Here is a 21,450-nt window from a genome sequence, read left to right as displayed (position 1 = left end):
TTCCCATGCACCTTGCCCACCCAGCATTGAGGTGCTAATCACTCAAAACTTGCTGGGTGGGACGTGTTATTTATATGCCTGACATCAGACTCTCAAAGCAACTGTTTCACTGGGAAGGCACGGTGGTACAGTGGTTAGCACCGCTGCCTCACAGCGCCAGGGACCTGGGTTCAATTCCCAGCTTGGGTGACTATCTGTGTGAATTTTGCACATTCTTCCCGTGTCGGCGTGGGTTTCCTCCAGGTGCTCTGGTTTCCTCCCACAGTCCAAAAGACGTGCTGTTTTAGGTGTATTGACCATGGTAAATTCTCCCTCAGTGTACCCGAACAGACGCTGGAGTGTGGCGACTCAGGATTTTCACAGTAACTTCATTGCCATGCTAATATAAGCCCACTTGTGACACTAATAGATAATCTTTTTAAAAATGCCAGGAGACTCCCAGGAGGACAATGGGATCCCTGATCAGAGATCCCTGAAGGGTTCAGACATACCCGTCAGGGCGACCCTGACTTGTAACCAACCAAAATGAAAAAGACTCATTCCGCAAGGCACCAAACACATCGATGCTTTTGTTGTATATTTAGTTTTCAAATTGTTCTCTTTTGGTAAAGGTTTGAATAAAACAATCTGTTCTAAAGTGTATAAATAATCAAACGCACAACATCTTAAAAACATTGCATATTAGAGAAGCTGCATTTTGCAACATCCCTGAACAAATGCAGCAAAATAGATTCACCAGATTCTTAATCAGGGATGGGAAGCTATAATTGAGGGGAGTACTGAGTTACTGGAACTACTTCCATTGGAGCCGAGAAGGCCAAGAGGAAATAGAGATTTTTAAAAATTGTCAAGAATTTTGAAAGACTGAATCGTGCGAAACTATTTCCTGAGATTGAGGAATCACTAGTGACGGGTCATCAATTTATAATTGTCACTAGGGTAAAGAGAAATGTCTCTGTGCAAAGGGGTTATTAGAGTATGGCATGTTTTGCCACAAATAATCATTGAGGCAGAAACCATTGCAGCTTTTAAAGTGAAATTGAATCAATATTTGAAGCAGCCAAACCATGAAGAGAGAAAGAGTGGAGCGGTGGGATTAGATGTCAGCAAAGAACTTTCATAAACGTGAACAAACAAATAGCATCTTTCTACGCTGCGAATGTGCATGGTTCTAGGTCCGATTACTGTAAAACCGAATCACTGAAGTGGTTGCCCCTACCAAAGTTAATGGAATCTTCCCGCTACCGTGAAGAGCCGTCCCTTCAGACTTTTAATTCAGTGAATTCTAGGGTGGCAGATTTTTTTTAAAAATCACTAATAGATCTTTTATGGCTTTGTTCGCTATTCTGAGGATTTATCACTTTCTGACAATTTACGCCATGCAGACTTCAAGGATACTAATTAATAGTTATAAAATAAGACAAATCTATCAGATACAACTCTTGGATCTTCTCTACCCCTTCGTTTGCCTCCAAACTTCTCCCTATCCCTGCCAACCTTTCACTTCCATCACTGTCCATTAGCTGATCCTCACTGGTATCCATTTCACCATTCACTCAGTAGATAATGTCATAAAATTGTGGACAATTTGGGGATTACAAGTAGTATTACACTTCATAGACACTAACAGCGACCCGTAGAACATTTCCAGTCAAATTAATAATCAGTTTCATCATCCCACCCCCTCCCCCCCATACAATCCCCTTCTTCCTTTGCCATATCATTCCATCCTTCCCATGCCATTCACTCCTTCCTATTCCATCCTCTCCAGTTCACCCTTCCCATGCCATTTTTTTCCTCCCATGCCATTACCATCCCATTCCTTTCATCTCTCATTTAATCCCCCATCCCACCTCTTCTTCAAATGCCTTCCCTATCCCCCATTCCATTTCTCCCTGCCAACCCATCTATCTCCCCAATTCCATGTAATTCCAGCCACCTACCAATACCGTAAACCCTCCCACCCTGTCCTCAGTCCCTCCAGCCAGCATAACTTTGTTGGGCACCCCTTACCTTCCACTGATTCTTATGCTGCCAACTCTCTCCCCAACCCCTTTCCCATGCCACCGCCACCACCACTGACCTTCCCTCCAATGCTATTCCCTCAATCCCCACATTTCCTTAATCTCTCCAACCAGTGTAACATTGTTGTTGGGTTCCTCTCACCTTCCTTTGTTCTCTTTCTTGACCAACCTCCCGCACCATCACCTCCGCCACCACTAACTATTAGCAACCGCCATGTACCATGCCCTGCATTCCTCCCCATGCCTCACATGGCTCCACATACGCCAGAGTGCACCCACCAAATCAACCCACCGACCGGTCAGAAGAGTGAAGGCAGCCAAAGGCTGGGTGGTATTATTGTAGATTTAATTATGTCTGTCCCTTTTATTACAGCAATGGTTGATAAGTATGCAAACAAAGATAAGCGAGCTTAGATTTTGGAATTTAATTATTGCAATTAGTTGTAAAACATAATTTATTTTTGTTTAAGGTCCAAGATGCAGTCAAAGAAGATGCTAAAGAAGAATATGGGTGTCCTGCAACTTGCAAGCAGCGCTTCAAACAGTTTGCCTCAACTGAGTACGAGGGTGAATTATACATGACTCCGAGAGATTTCTTGTTCTCAGTGATTCTGGAATGTACAGAGAGTAAGTTGAATATTTTGTTACAATTACTGGGGCAAGCTGCTTGCATATTCCTTAAAAGTACCTGAAGTTTTACATTTTTTATGACGGCATGATTTTTCCAAAATAGTTAACCGTGCAGGCCTCATAAAGTTTATAAATAAAAGCATAAGTAATGAAAACTGTATGTGTTCAGAATGTTACATGCTTTTTTATTAGGCAGCATTTTTAAAAATGTTTCAATGCATCCGGCATTTGCAGTTCATATTGAAAGTAGATGAATAATTTTGCCTATCAGACTGACATTTTGTGAAATCCTAGATGGCAAAAACTGACTTGTATTTATACTTGGTCCAACACCAAAGCAATATTTTATGAAGAAATCTTTGGGCATTGGTTGCTGTGTTTTAACTTTAACGGGCAGCATTTAGAGGTGGATGTCTACACTGCATGTTTAAGCTTCACCTACATGTTATTTATTTATTAGTGTCACAAGTAGGCTTACATTAACACTGCAATGAAGTTACTGTGAAAATCACCTAGTTGCCACACTCCAGCACTTGTTTGGGTACACTGAGGGAGAATTTAACATGGACAATGCACCTAACCAGCATGTTTTTCAGACTGTGGGAGGAAACCCATGCAGACATGGGGAGAATGTGCAGACTCCGCACAGACAGTGCCCCAAGCCAGGATTCGAACTGGGTCCCTGGCGCTGTGAGGCAGCAGTGCTAGCCGCTGTGGAAGTCAAAACAACCTCACGTAGACTTCATCCTTATGCTGGGCCCAGTAGCTCTTTAGAAAAGCCTGCCTTGCAGTTAGAAATTTTGAAACTTATTCTTGTAACTGCACATACAAGTATTTTAATTCCTCTAACTGAATGTCATACTGCTTCCAAACCCTTGCAAGCTGTTTGCAAAATTTATTATTGCAAGAATATCCAATCTATTCTTCCATTTAATTTTTTCAGTGGTTCTGTTGAAATATTTTGGCTCTCAGATTGTCCAGATGTAATTTAAATAAATTATTTCAGTGAGAGCCTGAAGTTCAATCGGTTGGCCATCAAGTAAAGAGCTGAAGACTTGGTATTTATTTCAAAGACCAAATTACCTGAGACCTCTGGAGAGTGGGTCTGAGGCAAGTGAAAAAGAATAAAAATGTTAATGTAATGAATTCCACCCACTTTCCATATTGTTTGAAGTTTTAAAAGATCCTGCTATCTGTAAGGAGAATGACTTTTTGAGTTGTCAGTGGGCAGTATGTATGTGTATGCGTGAGTGTGAGTGAGTGATAGAGGGAGGGAGCAAGTAAGTTCGGAAATGTGGCCCCCTGAATGAAAGGTTGGACAGGCCTGTGCTAGGTCATCTCCCACATAACATCCATTACCTCACATTTGTCTGGATTAAACTCCATCTGCCATCTCTCCGCCCAAGTCTCCAACTGATCTATATCCTACTATATCCCAGTCAAAAGATATGGAAAGAAGTACAAGGATTTTGGTCATTGTTGTTTTCAAACATCATCATATTTGCTGATGTAACAGAGATAAGCAGTATTTTAAACAGTGTAGATGGAAGTGTAAAGTTACAAAGCAGTATTGATAGATTAAGCGAATGAGCAAAACTGGCAAATGGATTTAGATGTTGAAAAATGTGAGATCACATTTGGACCAAAATGATAGAACAGTATACTTTGTAAATTGTGAAAATCCAGAAACAAGACAGGTTTAAATAGACTTGGGGGTAGAGCTACATAGATCATTCAGATGTCATAAGCTGGTGCAGAAAAGGGCCAGCGGAATGCTAACTTCAATACAAAAGCAAAATACTATGGATCCTGAAAATTTGAAAATAGCAGAAAATGCTGCAAGAACTCATCAACTCCAGCAGCATCTATCGAGAGAGAACCAGAGTGAATGCTTCCAGTTCCTCCTCCAGAGTTGTTGAAGCGAATTTTACCATCCCGCCTGGAAAGGTCTGATGATCTTGGGCAGGATTTTCCGGTTTCAGGGCAAGCGAGGCTGGAAAATCCCACCCGCTAAGTTTTTCCAGCATTTTCTGCTGACATTTTTATCATCTATAAGGGGGTAGAAGTTATGAACAAAGAACAAAGAAAATTACAGCACAGGAACAGGCCCTTCGGCCCTCTAAGCCTGCACCGACCATGCTGCCCAACTGAACTAAAACCCCCTACCCTTCCGGGAGCCATATCCCTCTATTCCCATCCTATTCATGTACTTGTCAAGACGCCCCTTAAAAGTCACGACCGTATCCGCTTCCACTACCTCCCCCGGCAACGAGTTCCAGGCACCACTACTCTCTGTGTAAAAAATCTGCCTCGTACATCCCCTTTAAACCTTGCCCCTCGCCCCTTAAACCTATGCCTCCTAGTAATTAACTCTTCCACCCTGGGAAAAAGCTTTTGACTATCCACTCTGTCCATGCCTCTCATAATCTTGTAGACTTCTATCACTCCCCTCAACCTCCGTCGCTCCAGTGAGAACAAACCAAGTTTCCCCAACCTCTCCTCATAGCTAATGCCCTCCATACCAGGCAACATCCTGGTAAATCGTTTCTGTACCCTCTCCAAAGCCTCCACATCCTTCTGGTAGTGTGGCGACCAGTATTGAACACTATATTCCAAGTGCGGCCTCACTAAGGTTTTATAAAGCTGCAACATGACTTGCCAATTTTTAAACTCAATACCCCGGCCGATGAAGGCAAGCATGCCTTCTTGACTACCTTCTCCATCTGCATTGCCACACTCAGTGACCTGTGTACCTGTACACCCAGATCCCTTTGCCTATCAATACTCTTAAGGGTTCTGCCATTTACTGTATATTTTCTATCTGTATGAGACCTTCCAAAATGCATTACCTCACATTTGTCTGGATTAAACTCCATCTGCCATCTCTCCGTCCAAGTCTCCAACTGATCTATATCCTACTATATCCTCTGATGGTCCTCATCGCTATCCGCAAATCCACCAACCTTCGTGTCGTCCACAAACTTACTAATCAAACCAGTTACATTTTCCTCCAAATCATTTATATATATTACAAACAGCAAAGGTCCCAGCACTGATCCCTGAGGAACACCACTTGTCACAGCCCTCCATTCAGAAACGCACCCTTCCACTGCCACCCTCTGTCTTCTTTGACCGAGCCAGTTTTGTATCCACCTTGCCAGCTCACCTCTGATCCCATGCGACTTCACCTTCTGCACCAGTCTTCCATGAGGGACCTTGTCAAAGGCCTTACTGAAGTCCATGTATACAACATCCACTGCCCTACCCTCATCAATCATCTTCGTCACTTCCTCGAAAAACTCGATCAAGTTCATGAGACATGACCTCCCCTTCACAAAATCATGTTGCCTCTCACTAATACGTCCACTTATTTCCAAGTGGGAATAAATCCTGTCTCGAAGAATCCTCTCCAATAATTTCCCCACCACTTATGTAAGGCTCACTGGCCTGTAATTACCTGGATTATTCTTGATACCCTTCTAAAACAAAGGAACAACATTGGCTACTTTCCAATCCTCTGGGACCTTCCCTGTAGTCATGATGTGGAGATGCCGGCGTTGGACTGGGGTAAACACAGTAAGAAGTTTAACAACACCAGGTTAAAGTCCAACAGGTTTATTTGGTAGCAAAAGCCACACAAGCTTTCGGAGCTGCAAGCCCCTTCTTCAGGTGAGTGGGGATTCTGTTCACAAACAGAGCATATAAAGACACAAACTCAATTTACATGAATAATGGTTGGAATGCGAATACTTACAACTAATCAAGTCTATACACATCTTTTTAGCCTGTCTTGATGCTCTCTCCACTCACATTGTTTTGTTTCTTAAAGACTTGATTAGTTGTAAGTATTCGCATTCCAACCATTATTCATGTAAATTGAGTTTGTGTCTTTATATGCTCTGTTTGTGAACAGAATCCCCACTCACCTGAAGAAGGGGCTTGCAGCTCCGAAAGCTTGTGTGGCTTTTGCTACCAAATAAACCTGTTGGACTTTAACCTGGTGTTGTTAAACTTCTTACTGACCTTCCCTGTAGCCAGTGAGGATACAAAGATTTCTCTCAAGGTACCAACAATTTCCTCCCTTGCCTCTCTCAGTATTCTGGGGTATATCCCATCAGGCCCTGGGGACTTGTCTACCTTAATGTTTCTCAAGAACCCCAACATCTCCCCCTTTTTGATCTCAACATGACTCAAACTATCTACACATCCTTTCCCAGACTCATCATCTACCAAGTCCTCCTCTTTGGTGAATACTGATGCAAAGCACTCATTTAATACCTCGCCCATTTCCTCTGGCTCCCCACACAGATTCCCTCCATTGTCCTTGAGTGGGCCAACACTCTCCCCTGGCTACCCTCTTGCTCTTTATATATGTATAAAAAGCCATGGAATTTTCCTTAATCATGCTGGTCAATGCTTTTTCATGACCCCTTTTAGCCCTTCTTACTCCTTGCTTAAGTTTCTTTCTACTTTCCTTGTATTCCACACTTGCTTCATGTGTTCCCAGCCTCCTAGCTTTGAAAAATGCTTCCCTTTTCTCTTTGATTAGGCTTACAATATCTCTCGTTATCCAAGGTTCCCAAAACTTGCCATACTTATCCTTCATCCTTACAGGAATGTGCCGGTCCTGAATCCCTACCAACTTACACTTGAAAGCCTCCCGCATGCCAGATGTTGATTTGCCTTCAAACATCTGCCCCCAATCTACATTCTTCAGTTCCTGCCTAATATTGTTGTAATTAGCCTTCCCCCAATTTAGCACCTTCACTTGAGGACTACACTTATCTTTATCCATCAGTACCTTAAAGCTTACTGAATTGTGGTCACTGTTCCCAAACTGCTCCCCTACTGTTAAGCTGCCAATCCTGTCTTTCCCTTAACCAAGTCTCTGTAATGGCAACAACAGCGTAGTTCCTAGAACTAATCCAAGCTCTAAGTTCATCCGCCTTACCTGTGACACTTCTCACATTGAAACAAATGCACTTCAGTCCACCAGACCCTCTCTGATTAGTAATCCCACCCTGCCTGCTGTTTCTGAGTCTTACTGGCCCTACTCTCTGGTTCCCCTTCAGCTAATTCACCTTTGCTTTGGTTCCCACCCCCCCTGCCAAACTAGTTTAAATCCTCCCGTGTGACACGAGCTATATGCTTCAGCTCTACAAAGCCCTGGCTAGACCACACCTGGAGTAGGGTGAGCAGTTCTGAGCACCACACCTTACGATAAATATACTGGCCTCGGAGTAGTGTAAATTTATTAGAATAATACCTGGTCTCTAAGGGTTAAGCTACAAGAAGAAATTAAATAAACGAGAATTGTATTTGCTGGAATTTAGAAGTTTATGGAGTGATTTGATCCCGGGTATTAAGAGACAGAGAGGGAACATTGGGAGAAACATTTTCTGCTCTTTGGGAAGCCGAGGACCACGGGGCCCTAATCAAAAATTGGAGCCAGACTTTCCAGGAGTGAAAAGGGTGAATGAAGTTTGGAACTTTCTGATGCAAACGGTAGTTGACGTTAGACCAGTTGTTGATTTAAAACTGGGATTGTTAGATTTTTGTTAAGGGATGTCAAGGGATCTGGGGCAAAGACAGGTATACTCACAGATCATTCTGGTCTCATTGAATAGCGGAGGAACAGACTGCAGGATTTAAATAGCCCACTTTTGTTCCTATGTTCCTATATGGTTAGTATAAAAACACACGGAAGAAGAGAGTCATGCTGCAGCTATTAATTACTTTATGGAGAAAGTTCAAATCATCATCATAAATCATTTCTGATGCATTCTCCACATAACTTTGCCATGACTTTGGTTTTGTGGAGAAGGTTTCTCTAATCATGCTTTTAAAATATTGGGGATGTAATAGTAATGCAATCATTAGAAATAACTGAGTCTATTGCTCAATTAATTTGTTTATAACTGAATTAAGGGGTTAAATAGCCTACTGCTCTTTCTAAGACCATAAGTTTGGATATGAAATTTAGTTGCAATGTACCATAATGAAGGCCTACCTGAGGTTTCCCTGTCACTTCCTGTGTGACGTTAGTGAAGTATCACCCAGAGGTGCTCCCAGTGGCATTGTAAGTGCGTTGTCATGATGTCATTGATGCACTTGGGCTGCTGTTTCGCCAAGATACCAAACTTGGTCTACGTGTGACGGCAAGGTCTCATTTATTCACCACTGAAACAACAAGCATACAAAAGCAAGCTGAAGCCCCATTCTAGGGCTGTTTAAAGGGTCACTCAACAAGTTGCTGCAACGGTGTTTTGGACCTTTGCTGAGACGAAGTGTGTGGAAGCAGCATAGTAAGTTGCTGAAGCAATTTGGAGGTTTTTGCTGAGCATTGAAAGATAGAAAGTAATATTGCTTTGCATTGGTTTGAGAGTGGGAGGTGCGGGGAGGGGGGGTGTGGGCAGATGTTGCAATGCCACTTGCTCTTCCACATGAGCAGGATGTGGAGAGGAGGGGGCAGAGAGAGAAAGCCCAGCAATGAAGGAAGAGAAGAAGGACTTTCCTCACAAGGCACTACTCCGATAGGGGTCTTCTGGGAGCACCTCCCCAAATTAGAACCACAACAGTGGCTTAGGAGGCTACAGTTTCCAAAGAAGGTGAACACACAATTGTTCCACACCATTCATACTAACCTGGAGTCTCGAACCAGGGACCTCCCGGTGCTCATGAAGGTCACATTTTAAACCACAGTGATGAATGGTCCAGATGTGAAAGAGCAACATATAGTCCAGAAAGCCAACGAGTGAAGGACATAACTGGAGCCAACCTAGAAGAAAAAAGCAGTTCAGACCAGGATTCTTATTTCCCCGTTTTAATGTTTTTAAAACATTTTTTACTCCATTCTAAAACTTACAATGTCAATGCTCAATGTAGACAGGGCAAACCTTTAATTCACCACCTTACTTGCTCCAAAAATCAATTCAAATTGAATCAAATTCATGGTCACAATAGAGGCATACAAGGTCCAAGCTGACAAGAAAAAACATTGCAGCTGATCTTGGGTTTGATCTGACGCTTGGTCTCAGTCAAAAGGCTGAGGAGCGACCTGGGTTGTGACCCCCAGTTTGAAAAACACTGATCTATTGGAAGACAGGCTGCTGAATTACTGTGGGAGCCTGTATGCCCAGTTGAGCACTGAGATCTGCACCCATGATGGCAACAGTCTGAGCTTGCATGGCAGCAGTAAGGGATGGCATGACCATGGTCTGAACTACCACTGCTGCACCGAGAGGCCTCTGCCAATGCCACAATGGAATTTCCATCATTGGTCAGTCTGACTGCCAGGGACATGCCACCATTTCCACTATGGAAAGGACGGGCTTCAAACTCTGAGCAATGCCCTCTGTCATGTTAGGATCAGGCTCCTCCATGGTGCAGGCCAGTGACTGGAGACTATCTGGCAGATCTACCACCGCACCAAGCATCTCAATGTTCAACGTTACCGTTATTTTCCTGCAATTTCATCCTGTCCAGGTTCTCATTTGAGTCTCCTGGAGCAGAGATTGTCTGTGACCTCTTCCTCCAGGGAGCTTGCACACAAACTGCCCAATCCCTCCACCCTGGTTGCAGCCCACTTGTGCCCAGTGACTCACTGCGCACAGATCCCAACTCTATACTAACCTCCAAGGTACATGCAGCTGCTGGCTGAGAGTGTCAAGTCAATTGATGGTGCTTCTTCCTCAGAGGTTTGCTGTTACTCCTGTTAATCCGAGGACACAGCCTCAGAGTAAAGAGATGACCCTTTAGAACCAAGATGAGAAATTTCTTCATCTAGAGGGTGGTGAATCTATGAAATTCATTGCCACAGAAAGCTGTGGCGGTCAGGTCATTGAGTGTGTTTAAGACGGAGACGGATAGGTTCTTGATTGGTAACGGGATCAAAGGTTACAGGGAAAAGGCAGGAGAAAGGGGTTGAGAAACGTATCAACCGTAATCAAATGGCAGAGCAGACTTGATGGGCTGAATGGCTCCTATATCTTACAGTCTACAACCTACCACCACTGTCAAGAAGTATCATTATGTGTTCAAATAATCATCCTGTGAATGCCCTCCACCAGTATATACTGAGCCTTAATTTATATAATGAGCAAACGAGAGAGTAAGTGTGGGGGATGGGTCGGTAGGGAGGAAAGCTGAAGATCCAGAAACACTGTATCTGAAGTTTCCATTTCATAGCACCTTCAGGGTGAGGGTGAGGAGTGACTGAAGAAGGTATATAATGCAGCAACTTGCCATTAGCCTGGCATTGGCATCTATGCTGCACACTGCAGTTGCCTGCCTAAATCCCCATTTTCCAATTCTCCTGAAAGCTACTTTCTTAGGCTATTTTTAAAAAAACATAGCTTCACATAACTCATTTACTGCACAAATCTATATATAGTATATTGTTATATATTATATAACTATAATATATAACTATATATATTATAGTTATATATAACTATAATATAGTTATATATATATATATAACTTATATATATGTTATATATATAAGTAAATATATAAATATCATTTATATTTACTTATATAAATGATATAAGTAAAATATCATTTACTTATGATATTTAATTAAAAATGCCTGCAAATGTATCACATTTAGAAGTAAAAGGCAACAAAATATTTATATTTTCCTTAAGCATATGCACCATAGCTGGTTGGGTTGTCTGAATTCACTTAGTGAAGGGTCCGGCCTGTTTCACATATGGCATCACCATGACTCAAACTGCATATCCAAGCACTCTTGGTGGCCATTGAAAGTGGGTAGGGTAGGACCTGTAGGTAGCCCGAGAGGTTCTTTGCCCAGCCTAAGTGGTTCATGGCCCGAACAGTTTAAAAATGCTAGTTTTCTGAGGGAGGGTGCCAATTAGTACTGACATTTGGCAATTTTAGTGGCTTCTAGAATCTCTGTTGACAGTTCACAAACTTATTTCACTTACAACCTTCCCAGGTAGAGAGGGAGCCGATCCCTACCACATTCAAATTCCAGAAGCAAACCTTTTTTTCTTAATGTATTACTCCATTCTTAAAGTTACAAAGCCACTGCTCAGAGTGGACCGGGTGAACCCAAATCCATTCCTTGCTTTAAAAAGCAAATTTAAAATCCAATTGAATCCAATTCATGGTCCCCATAAGGGAGACAATCAAGATCCAAGCTGACAAGATAAGAGATTATACCCCATCTTGGGCTTGATCTGACCGACGCTTGATCTTAGCAAATGGCATCTTTGTCCTTTGACCACTGGAGCCTGCCGTTCCACCATTATAGTGAATCTATGCTGTAGCCTTTTGAGGTCATGATATCTTTCCTAATGTTTGATGCCCAAAACTGCATGCAGTTCTCCAAATGGGCTACGACCAAGGCAATTGAAGCATTACTTTTGAATTCCAAGCATCTTGAGATAAAGGTCAACATTTTGGCAACCTTTTTGATTGTATTTTGTTCCTGTGCATAAGCTTTCAGTGATTTGTTACATGGACATCCAAATCCCTTTGTGATCAGAAATTAGTCAGTCTGAAACTAGTTCCTATGGATTTCTGTCCACCTTGGAATGGACATTGATGAATGCCCAGATATAAACACACATTTGGACCATGGTGAAGAGATTTTTCATTTAATGCACATTAAATTTGATTTGGGGACATTAAACCTTGACGCTTACTATCAGAAATGGTAAGAAGTCTCACAACACTAGGTTAAAATCCAACAGGTTTATTTGGTAGCACAAGCTTTTGGAGCGCTGCTCCTTCATCAGGTGAGTGAAGAGTTGGGTTCACAAACAGGAGACGTATAGGCACAGTCTCAATTTACATTATAATGGTTGGAATGTGAGTCTTAACAGGTAATCAGGTCTTTACAGGTACAGATAATGCGAGTGGAGACAGGGTTAAGCGCAGGTTAAAGAGGTGTAAATTGTCTCAAGCCAGGACAGTTAGCGGTGTCCATTCATCCGTTGTCGTAGGGTCTGCATGGTCTCGCCAATGTACCATGCCTCGGGACACCCTTTCCTGCAGCATATCAGGTAGACACCACTCAACAATCACCAGGCAGGAGTGTTCCCTTCCTGTTGGGGAACACTTCAGCAGTCAAGGGCATTCAGCCTCCGATCTTCGGGTAAGCATTCTCCAAGGCGACCTTCACGACACACGACAACGCAGAATCCCCGAGCAAAAACCGATAGCCAAGTTCTGCACACATGAGGATGGCCTTAACCGGGATCTTGGGTTCATATCACACTATCTGTAACCCCCACGACATGCCTGGGCTGGCAAAATCTCACTAACTGTCCTGACTTGAGACAATTTACACCTCTTTAACCTGTGCTTAACCCTCTCTCCACTCACATTATCTGTACCTGTAAAGACCTGATTACCTGTTAAGACTCTCATTCCAACCATTATCTTGTAAATTGAGACTGTGCCTATATGTCCCCTGTTTGTGAACCCAACTCTTCACTCACCTGATGAAGGAGCAGCACTCAGAAAGCTTAAACTACCAAATAAAATGGACTTTAACCTGGTGTTGTGAGACTTCTTACTGTGCCTACCCCAGTTCAACGCCGGCATCTCCACATCATGTCAGAAAAGGAAAGCTATTTCCCAACACTAACATCTTTCACCTCCATACTGGAGCCATACTGGACCTTGTATTGGCAAATGAACCTGGCCTGGTGACTGACCTTTCAGTGAAAGAACATTTTGGAAACAGTGATCACAACTCCTTAAGTTTTAAGATTGCTTTGAATAAGGATAAGTCAGGACCTTGCAGGAAGGTACTAAATTGGGGGAACGGTTGACGCCTTCCGCGACCGCTGGGCGCCGCAGGGGCTGGGGTGTATTATCGACCCCGATAATCACCTTTTGGTTTGACGTTTTAAGTTTCCTTTCGACTTTGATTTTGGTTCGGGCTGTTCCCCCCTTCCTTTTGGGGAGCCGCCCCTTTTACTTTGTCCCTAAGTTAATTTGAGTTCGTTTACTTGATTGGTGTCGAAAGAAATACTAAATTGGGGGAGGGCAAATTGTGACAGTAATTATACAGGGAGTGCTAAATTGGAGCAGCTGATATCAGGCAAGTCCACATTCGACATGTAGGAGTTGTTTAAAGACCTACTGATCAGAGGTCAGGACCAGCATGTTCCAGTAAGGAGGAAGGACAAGGATGGTAAGGTAAGGGACCCTTGAATAATGAGGAGGTTGTAGATTTAGTCAAAATGGAAAAAGAAGCATATGTAAGGTTTAGGAAGCTAAAATCAGACAGGGCACATGAGGAATATAAAGAAAGCAGGAAAGCAGTCAAACAGGGAATTAGGAGAACAAGGAGGGGCCATGAAATGACCTTGGCAAGTAGGGTTAAAGAGAATCCCGAGGCATTTTATACATAAGTTAAAAACAAGAGGATAACTTAAGGAGAGGATAGGACCACTCGAGGATAAAGGAGGGAACTTGCGCTTGGAGGCAGAGGACATGGGTGAGATCCTAAATGAGTACTTTGCGTCTGTATTCACCAAGGAGAAGGACATGGAGGACAATAAGATTAGTGTGAAGCATACTAATTTGCTAGGGCATTTTGAGAATATTTGTGAACTAAGATCTCCGGCGGGGGGAATGTAAAGCAGTAATCTTGTGTACTCGATCTATCTTCAGAGAGATCGAATTTCATGTAGAATACACTAATATATTGTTAAAGTAGAGACCATTATTAGTATGACCTACATACAAGTTAGCTTTGGGGTAGTATGGATCATCTCCACGGCACGGTAGCACAGTGGTTAGCACTGCTGCTTCACAGCTCCAGGGTCCCGGGTTCGATTCCCGGCTCGGGTCACTGTCTGTGTGGAGTTTGCACATTCTTCTCGTGTCTGCGTGGGTTTCCTCCGGGTGCTCCGGTTTCCTTCCACAGTCCAAAGATGTGCGGGTTAGGTTGATTGGCCAGGTTGAAAAAAATTGCCCCTTCGAGTCCTGAGATGCGTAGGTTAGCGGGATTAGCGGGTAAATATGTGGGGGTAGGGTCTGGGTGGGATTGTGGTCGGTGCAGACTCGATGGGCCGAATGGCCTCCTTCTGCACTGTAGGGTTTCTATGATCTCAGTACGACACTCAAACTGCTCACAAAATAACTGATGTCACTGAAATAGTGAAGATACCTATGGCAGAACTGAATTTGTGGAAGATGCTAACATTCTTTCAGTTCCTTTGAACTGTAAGTGTGAACTTTTTGTGTTTCAGTTAATTTGCACAAGGGATTTTCTGTTTGAGACTAACAAACTATCATTTTATCACAGCACTATAAATACAGTGCACTTCACTATTTCTTTTAGATTTGCGGATGAAAGGTTGTCTAGTTTCAAGGGTTCAGTTTGTTACATGTTACCATATCGGAATACCAAGACATAATGTACACAGAATACACTGTACAGAGGTTAAAATATACAATGTTATTAATGACGAGAGAAGACATCACAAGTGATAAACAATATTTTTTTTAATTCTCAGAATTGGAGATTGTCTATGTTCAGAAGGATTACGCTACTTGTTAATGTATACTGTTAACATTGAAATGACACTGTGTAATAGGGCAAATTGAGATTTGAGGCTATTTGTAGGTAATGGAAATTGGGGAACAGTTAAAGTGAGGTTGAATTGCAGAATTTGTGTCTGTATAATGACTTTTCATGATGCAGAGCAATGCCAACAGCACGGGTTCAATTCCTGTACTGACTGAGGTTATTCATGAGGTTATTCACCTTGCCCCTTGCCTGAGGTGTGGTAATCCTCAGATTAAATCACCGCCAGTCAGCTCTCTCCCTCAAAGGGGAGAGCAGCCTATGGTCATCTGGGACTATGGCAAGTTAACAGTTACCTTTAATTACTTTTCACAATACCACTTTAGATTTGGGTTATCAAGATAAATCTCCAGGTACACCTCATGCCATGCCAACCTAATGACATGGTATTATGTTTCTAGGTTGGGAGAGGGCAAAAACTGACAGCTACATTTTTGTGGGGGCAGTAATATCTGATGGGACCGACTTACACTGAGCTTCTGCTGGTGAAGGATAAGCTCCATCCGAATTCAGCTTGCACTGACAGCTCCAAAAGCCGCTTCAAAACTGATGAGGCTGGGTTGAGATGATGTCCACACTAAATTCTGTGACTTCCATCTTTCTGGCACACATTTAAGAATGTGTGGAACTGTCCAAAAGGCGAAGTTTGCCAGACACCCCACTCATTAAGGCAGAAGTGCGGACAAGAAGGAACGCCAAGAAAAAAGTGACTTGTACATTTAAACAGCACCTTTAATGACCATCAAAGCTCTAAAAGTGCTTTAAAGCCAATGAAGTATTTTTGAAGTACAGTCACTGTTACAATATGGGAAACACAACAATCAATTTGCCCACCAATAATAACCAAATAATCTGTTTTTAGTATGTGACTGAGTGTAAAGTATTGTCGGGACGCTGGAAATAACTCCCCTGCTCCACTTTGCAATACTATCATGAGATCTTTTGCATCCACCCAAGAGGCCAGATGGAACCTTGGTTTAAGGGGTCATTTGAAAGATAGCACTGCTGACAGATCAGTACTCCTTCAGTACTGCACTTCAGGCTTGATTTTTGTGCTCAAGTCCTGGAGCTGAACCCTCTTCTTAGGACTCACTGCAGGAATTGCAAAATGTTTTTTACTTTTATATTCAGGAATCCTCAACCATGTTCTGTATTGCAATTGGAAAGCAATTCCATTTCAAGATAGTGACAGGGCTCTGATATGGAGGCTGCCTGTTGGACTTTGCAATGCGAGTCACACTTTACGCGAGAGACATGCAGGGGGAAAAAGAGCTCAGCGAATTCGCCTCCCAACCCTCCGAACCTCAGTACTCACACACTCATACTCAGTCGCAGAATACTGCACTCCTGTTTGGTCAAGATCATCGCAAACACACAAAGTTGACACCCAGCTACCATTACTGGAACACTAGGCTCAACATCATTCCCTTGACTTCCTGTCCTGGAAATAAATCACTCCTCCACATATCCGCTGACTTGCAACAACCCACAAAATGAAGAGAAAGTTTGCAATGCCCCCACCTGTCACTTCATGCTGATCTATTCAGCCCACCCGAGGTACGACTCCCATCAAGAAGACTGATCTGGAAAGACCCTCCCACACAGGACATAAGTTTCACCTGGACAAATGAATGGGAATCATTGGACATGACAAACAAGTCCTTGTTCTCAAACCCAATCCAACAGCTGCCTAATTTCAATCTTCCAAGTAAAGAGTGGTCCACCCTCAACAGATTTAGGACTGGCCACGACCTCTGCTTGGCCAACCTACACAAATGTGGCATCAGTGCCAGACCCCTATGTGTCTGTGGGAGAGAGGAAATTTTGCAGCACATCATAGAAGAGTGACCATTCCACAGACTCAACAGAGCCTATCCGCACCCAACACAGCAGGACCGGAAGAAACAGCTTGGCTTTGGGACTTTGCATTCACTAAATGAATAAAAATGTCCCTCCCCTCTGCTTGAAGATACCTGAGCTCTTTTGGACCCATACACAAACTTTCAGACAATGCAAATTGAAACCTGAAGAAGCTTGAAAAACTGAATGGTCTTAACAAGAAGTCACAAATCAGCACCTTGTGAAAGTCCCAATGCAGAAGGTCCTACAAAGCTGATGGGCATTCCTAAGCCAGGTCTGCATGAAGCATGGCAAATGTGGATTCCTGATGCACAAATGGAATACTAAAAACTCTCCTGCGTGCGACTGTGGATTACCCAGAACACGCAACAACTTAATGCCCGACTCATAAATATGTAGGAGGTATTACAGTGATGCATCCCACCACTCCTGACGGAATATCTTAGCTTGACCACCGTGATGTAAAATTATAATTGTTGCTCTTCACCCAGCCATGTGAAAAAAGGACAGCAAAACCAATCAGACGTTATTGGTAAAAATCCAAAGCATTGTCCAACTACACTTGGCAAGTTCTTTTCACCAAGAACTCTATCTTAAAAGACCGTGCATCCATCACAAATCTTTCAAGGAATTTCATACAATCAGAGGCAGAAGGAGGCCATTCGGCCCATCACGTCTGCACTGACCTCAGTCCCACCCAGGCCCTATCCCCACAACCCCATGCAATTACCCTAGCTAGTCCCCCTGACACTAAGAGGCAATTTAGCATGGCCAATCCACCTAACCCGCACATCTTTGGACTTTGGACATTAGCTGTGGCAATGAATTTTGTTCATTGCTACAGTTAAATTGGTAACCAAGATTCAGAGTATTTGCATTTCTGACTGTAACAAAGTAAGTGACCACAGATCTCGCCTTTTACGCACAAATTCATCCTAGTAAGCCTTTCGGAGACTTTAGCCATATCAGCCAATTTGCAGTGCACTCCTCTATGGAATAAATTACCAATGCCCCAAACACGATGTGCTCCAAATGTAAATCCCCCAAATTTATATGAACCACGAAGACTTCCATTCCCTAAACCTATAGATCATTTGTGGGGTGGCATTGCTGCTTGTTTGTGGATTGATGACACGCAGGAAGCAGTCAATATACTTTCAAATGTTGTTAGTCCAGTATCTCAGTTCCATTTAAACAGCCATGCGAAGAGCCAAGATGGCTACTGGCTGACAAGAGTTATGCACTACTCTGGTAGCTCCCAACACATCCCCATAGGATTCTGAATGCAGCAACGGAAGACTGTAATGAAGCATACATAGAAAGGAGGATAAGAATTGAGCAATCCACTGAGATGTTCAAAGGACGATTCTGCTCTCATCATATGTCCAGGGTGCCTGCAGAATGTACATTCTGCCATCTCTCATATTGTGGTAGCATGCCGTGTGCTTTATGACTTTGGAATCAGGAAAGGACTGCTGGTAGATGTCCCAGAGGATATGAGAGAGCCCACTAATGTCATAGCAACCCCCTCTGAAACACAAAGAAAGTAATATCATTTGTTTGTGCCTGAACAACTTTCTGTCTTAATCTGCACTTTGCAAATCTCTTGTGAGGAAAATGGTAGCTGATTGAAGAAAGCATCGAAGTATTAAATATTTCAAAGGTATATATCCTCACGTATGCGGTCAAGGCAGAAAGACTCTGACGTCTGCACCCCATAATTGCCAGAAGTCGAAGCCAATTATTGCCATTTCTTTCTCCTCTTGTGCTGTTAAATTTCAGATGTTGGCACATTGCCCTCCTGTAGCCAAGCATTCCCTGGCATTGTGCACCGTGTTCTGTAGGGGGAATTGTTAATTTGTTGCTGCAGTCTCCAGATCCTGCAGTCACAATCAGTCAGGATTCATGGAGTGGATGATAGTAATGGTAAATGTCAGGGAGCAAGAACCTAGGACGTGAGGCTTCTAGGTGCTGACATGTATTACTGAATGTAAAACAATTGATATCAGTGCTGCCAAGCAATTAAACTTCTGGATCAAGGAGAATGGTGCCACAAGATATTCTAAGGGAAAATCCTTGGGTATTCTTCTAGCGGAAATCCATGTGCTTCTCTGATTCAGTTATCTGCCCCATATTCATTTGGGAGTGCTCTGTACAGAGCTAGTTCTCATTCAACTACGTCTGACTGTAAAGGGGGTCCCATCCACAGCTATCTCCTTCCACAGAGCCCATTTTGCTGTGTGACATGGCTCCTTCCCTGATACTCTAGCTTATTGCATTCCAACTTTCTTTAGTTAAGAGCAACAGCACTTCAACATAAACCTCTGGAAATTTAGATGGTTACATTATTCCTCTACCAGTCATTTAACTTCAGCTCTTAAACAGGGTCAGGGGCCTCCAATTTCAGCCAGCATTGATCCCACTTCACGGTATCCCCTTGCAATTTACATCGCCATGTGAGAACATTGCAACAGGAGGAGGCCATTTGGCCCATTCAGACTGTTTTGCCATTCCATTCACATGGCTGCTTCCCAGCCTTTGCTGCATATCCCTTAATATATTTTGTTAACAAATTTATCAATCTCAGATTTAAGATTAACAATTGATGTATCATCAATTGCTATTTGCGAAAGAGAGTTCCACGACTGTTTTCAGTAGGTGTTCATTAATTTCACCTTTGAAAGAAGATTCTGCTTCTCATTCCTAGACTCCACAACTCGCAGAAATAGTTTTGCCCCATTTAATCATAGAATCCCTACAGTGCAGAAGGAGGCCATTCGGCCCATCGAGCCTGCACCGACAACAATCCCACCCAGGTCCTATACCCGTCACCCCACGTATTTATCCTGCGAATCCCCCTGACACTAAGGGGCAATTTAGCATGGCCAATCCACCTAACCCGCACACCTTTGGAGTTTGGGATGAAACCAGAGCACCCGGAGGAAATCCTCGCAGATACGCGGAGAATATGCAAACTCCACACAAGGCCGAAATTGAACCTGGGTCCGTGGTGTTGTGAGGCAGCAATGCTAACCACTGTGCCACCGTGCCGCCCATAACAAATAGTTATTTGGATGTGAATAACGGACTGGTGGATCATAGAATCCCTACAGTGCAGAAAAAGACATTAGGCCCATTGAGTCTGCACTGACTCTCCGACAGAACATCTTACCCGAGCCCTCACCCCTCCTCCCCCCGATCCCCATAACCCTGTGCATTTACCATGCTTTATCCACCTAATCTGCACATCTTTTGATTGTGGGAGATAACCAGAACACCCAGAGGAAACACACGCAGAGATGGGGAGAACGTGCAAACTCCACGCAGACAGTGACTGAAGGCCAGAATCGAACCCGGATCCCTGGCAGCAGTGCCAACCACTGTGCCACTGTGTGACTACCCTGTATGTTTCCCTTAATATCTTGAAAATTCAATCAAATCACCTCCTTACCCATCTAAATCTCAGAGAAAACAGCCTTGATTTGTGTATTCGCTCCTCATAATTCAAACATTTGATTCCAGATATCAGTCTGACAAATCTCCGCTGTCCTACCCTCTCATTCCAAAACATCCTTCCTAAGGTGTGGTGTGGTCTTACCCGGGCTTTGTATAGACGTGGCCAGTAGGATTTTCCAGTCCCGCCTGCCCCAAGACCAGAAATTCCTGCCTGAGGTCAACGGAATTTTCAGTGGTGCATTAAATTTTCCGTCCCCTCTGTGATGATTTCTGCAGTGGACGGGACCAGAAAATTTACCCCAGCATATCGCCTGTCCTCTTGTATCCTTGTCCTCCAGATACAAAGACCAGCTTCCCATTCACCACCTTACAGTTATTTTCTGTACCTGTTCATGCCATTTTAATGATCTCTGTATTTGGATCCCCAAATCTTTTGGACCTCCATTGTTTATAGCTTTTCACCATTTACAGGAACAATGTTCTATTCTTTTTAGCTCTAAAGTGGATGACCTCATACTTGCTTGAATTAAAATCTATTTGCCACAGTTTTGTCCATTCATAGCTCTTTGTAATTTATGTTTCCTCCCACTGCGTGCAATGCCCCTACCTTAATGTCACTGTTAAACTAAGTTATGTAGCTTTCTACATCCCATCGTCTATCATTAATAAATATTATGAATAGTTCAGGTCCCACACAGACACTTCCGAACATCTTTCATCTGACCAATTAGATTACTCACTAATTATCCCTACTACCTCTCTGCAGCCACCCGGTCAGTTTCCTAACCATTCCATTCATTTGCCTTCAATTTGAGGGCGGCACGGTGGCACAGTGGTTAGCACTGCTGCCTTGCAGTGCCAGCGACCCGGGTTCGATTCCCAGCTTGGGTAACTGTCTGTGCGGAGTCT

The 21,450-nt window shown here is 43.2% G+C and overlaps 1 protein-coding gene across 3 annotated transcripts in view; it reads left to right on the top strand.

The window, feature by feature from the left end:
* The window catches only part of micu2 (mitochondrial calcium uptake 2), a 443,854-nt gene that overhangs the window by 231,103 nt on the left and 191,301 nt on the right, over positions 1-21,450 (top strand). For all 3 annotated transcript variants that reach the window (XM_078222127.1, XM_078222128.1, XM_078222129.1), the window contains exon 2: positions 2,495-2,651. In XM_078222127.1, coding sequence (XP_078078253.1) covers positions 2,495-2,651 — 157 coding nt within the window. The remainder of the gene's footprint in view (positions 1-2,494; positions 2,652-21,450) is intronic.

The sequence above is a fragment of the Mustelus asterias genome, chromosome 10 (assembly GCF_964213995.1).
Source record: "Mustelus asterias chromosome 10, sMusAst1.hap1.1, whole genome shotgun sequence".
Taxonomy (NCBI): domain Eukaryota; kingdom Metazoa; phylum Chordata; class Chondrichthyes; order Carcharhiniformes; family Triakidae; genus Mustelus; species Mustelus asterias.
This window is presented reverse-complemented; position numbering and strand designations above follow the sequence as displayed.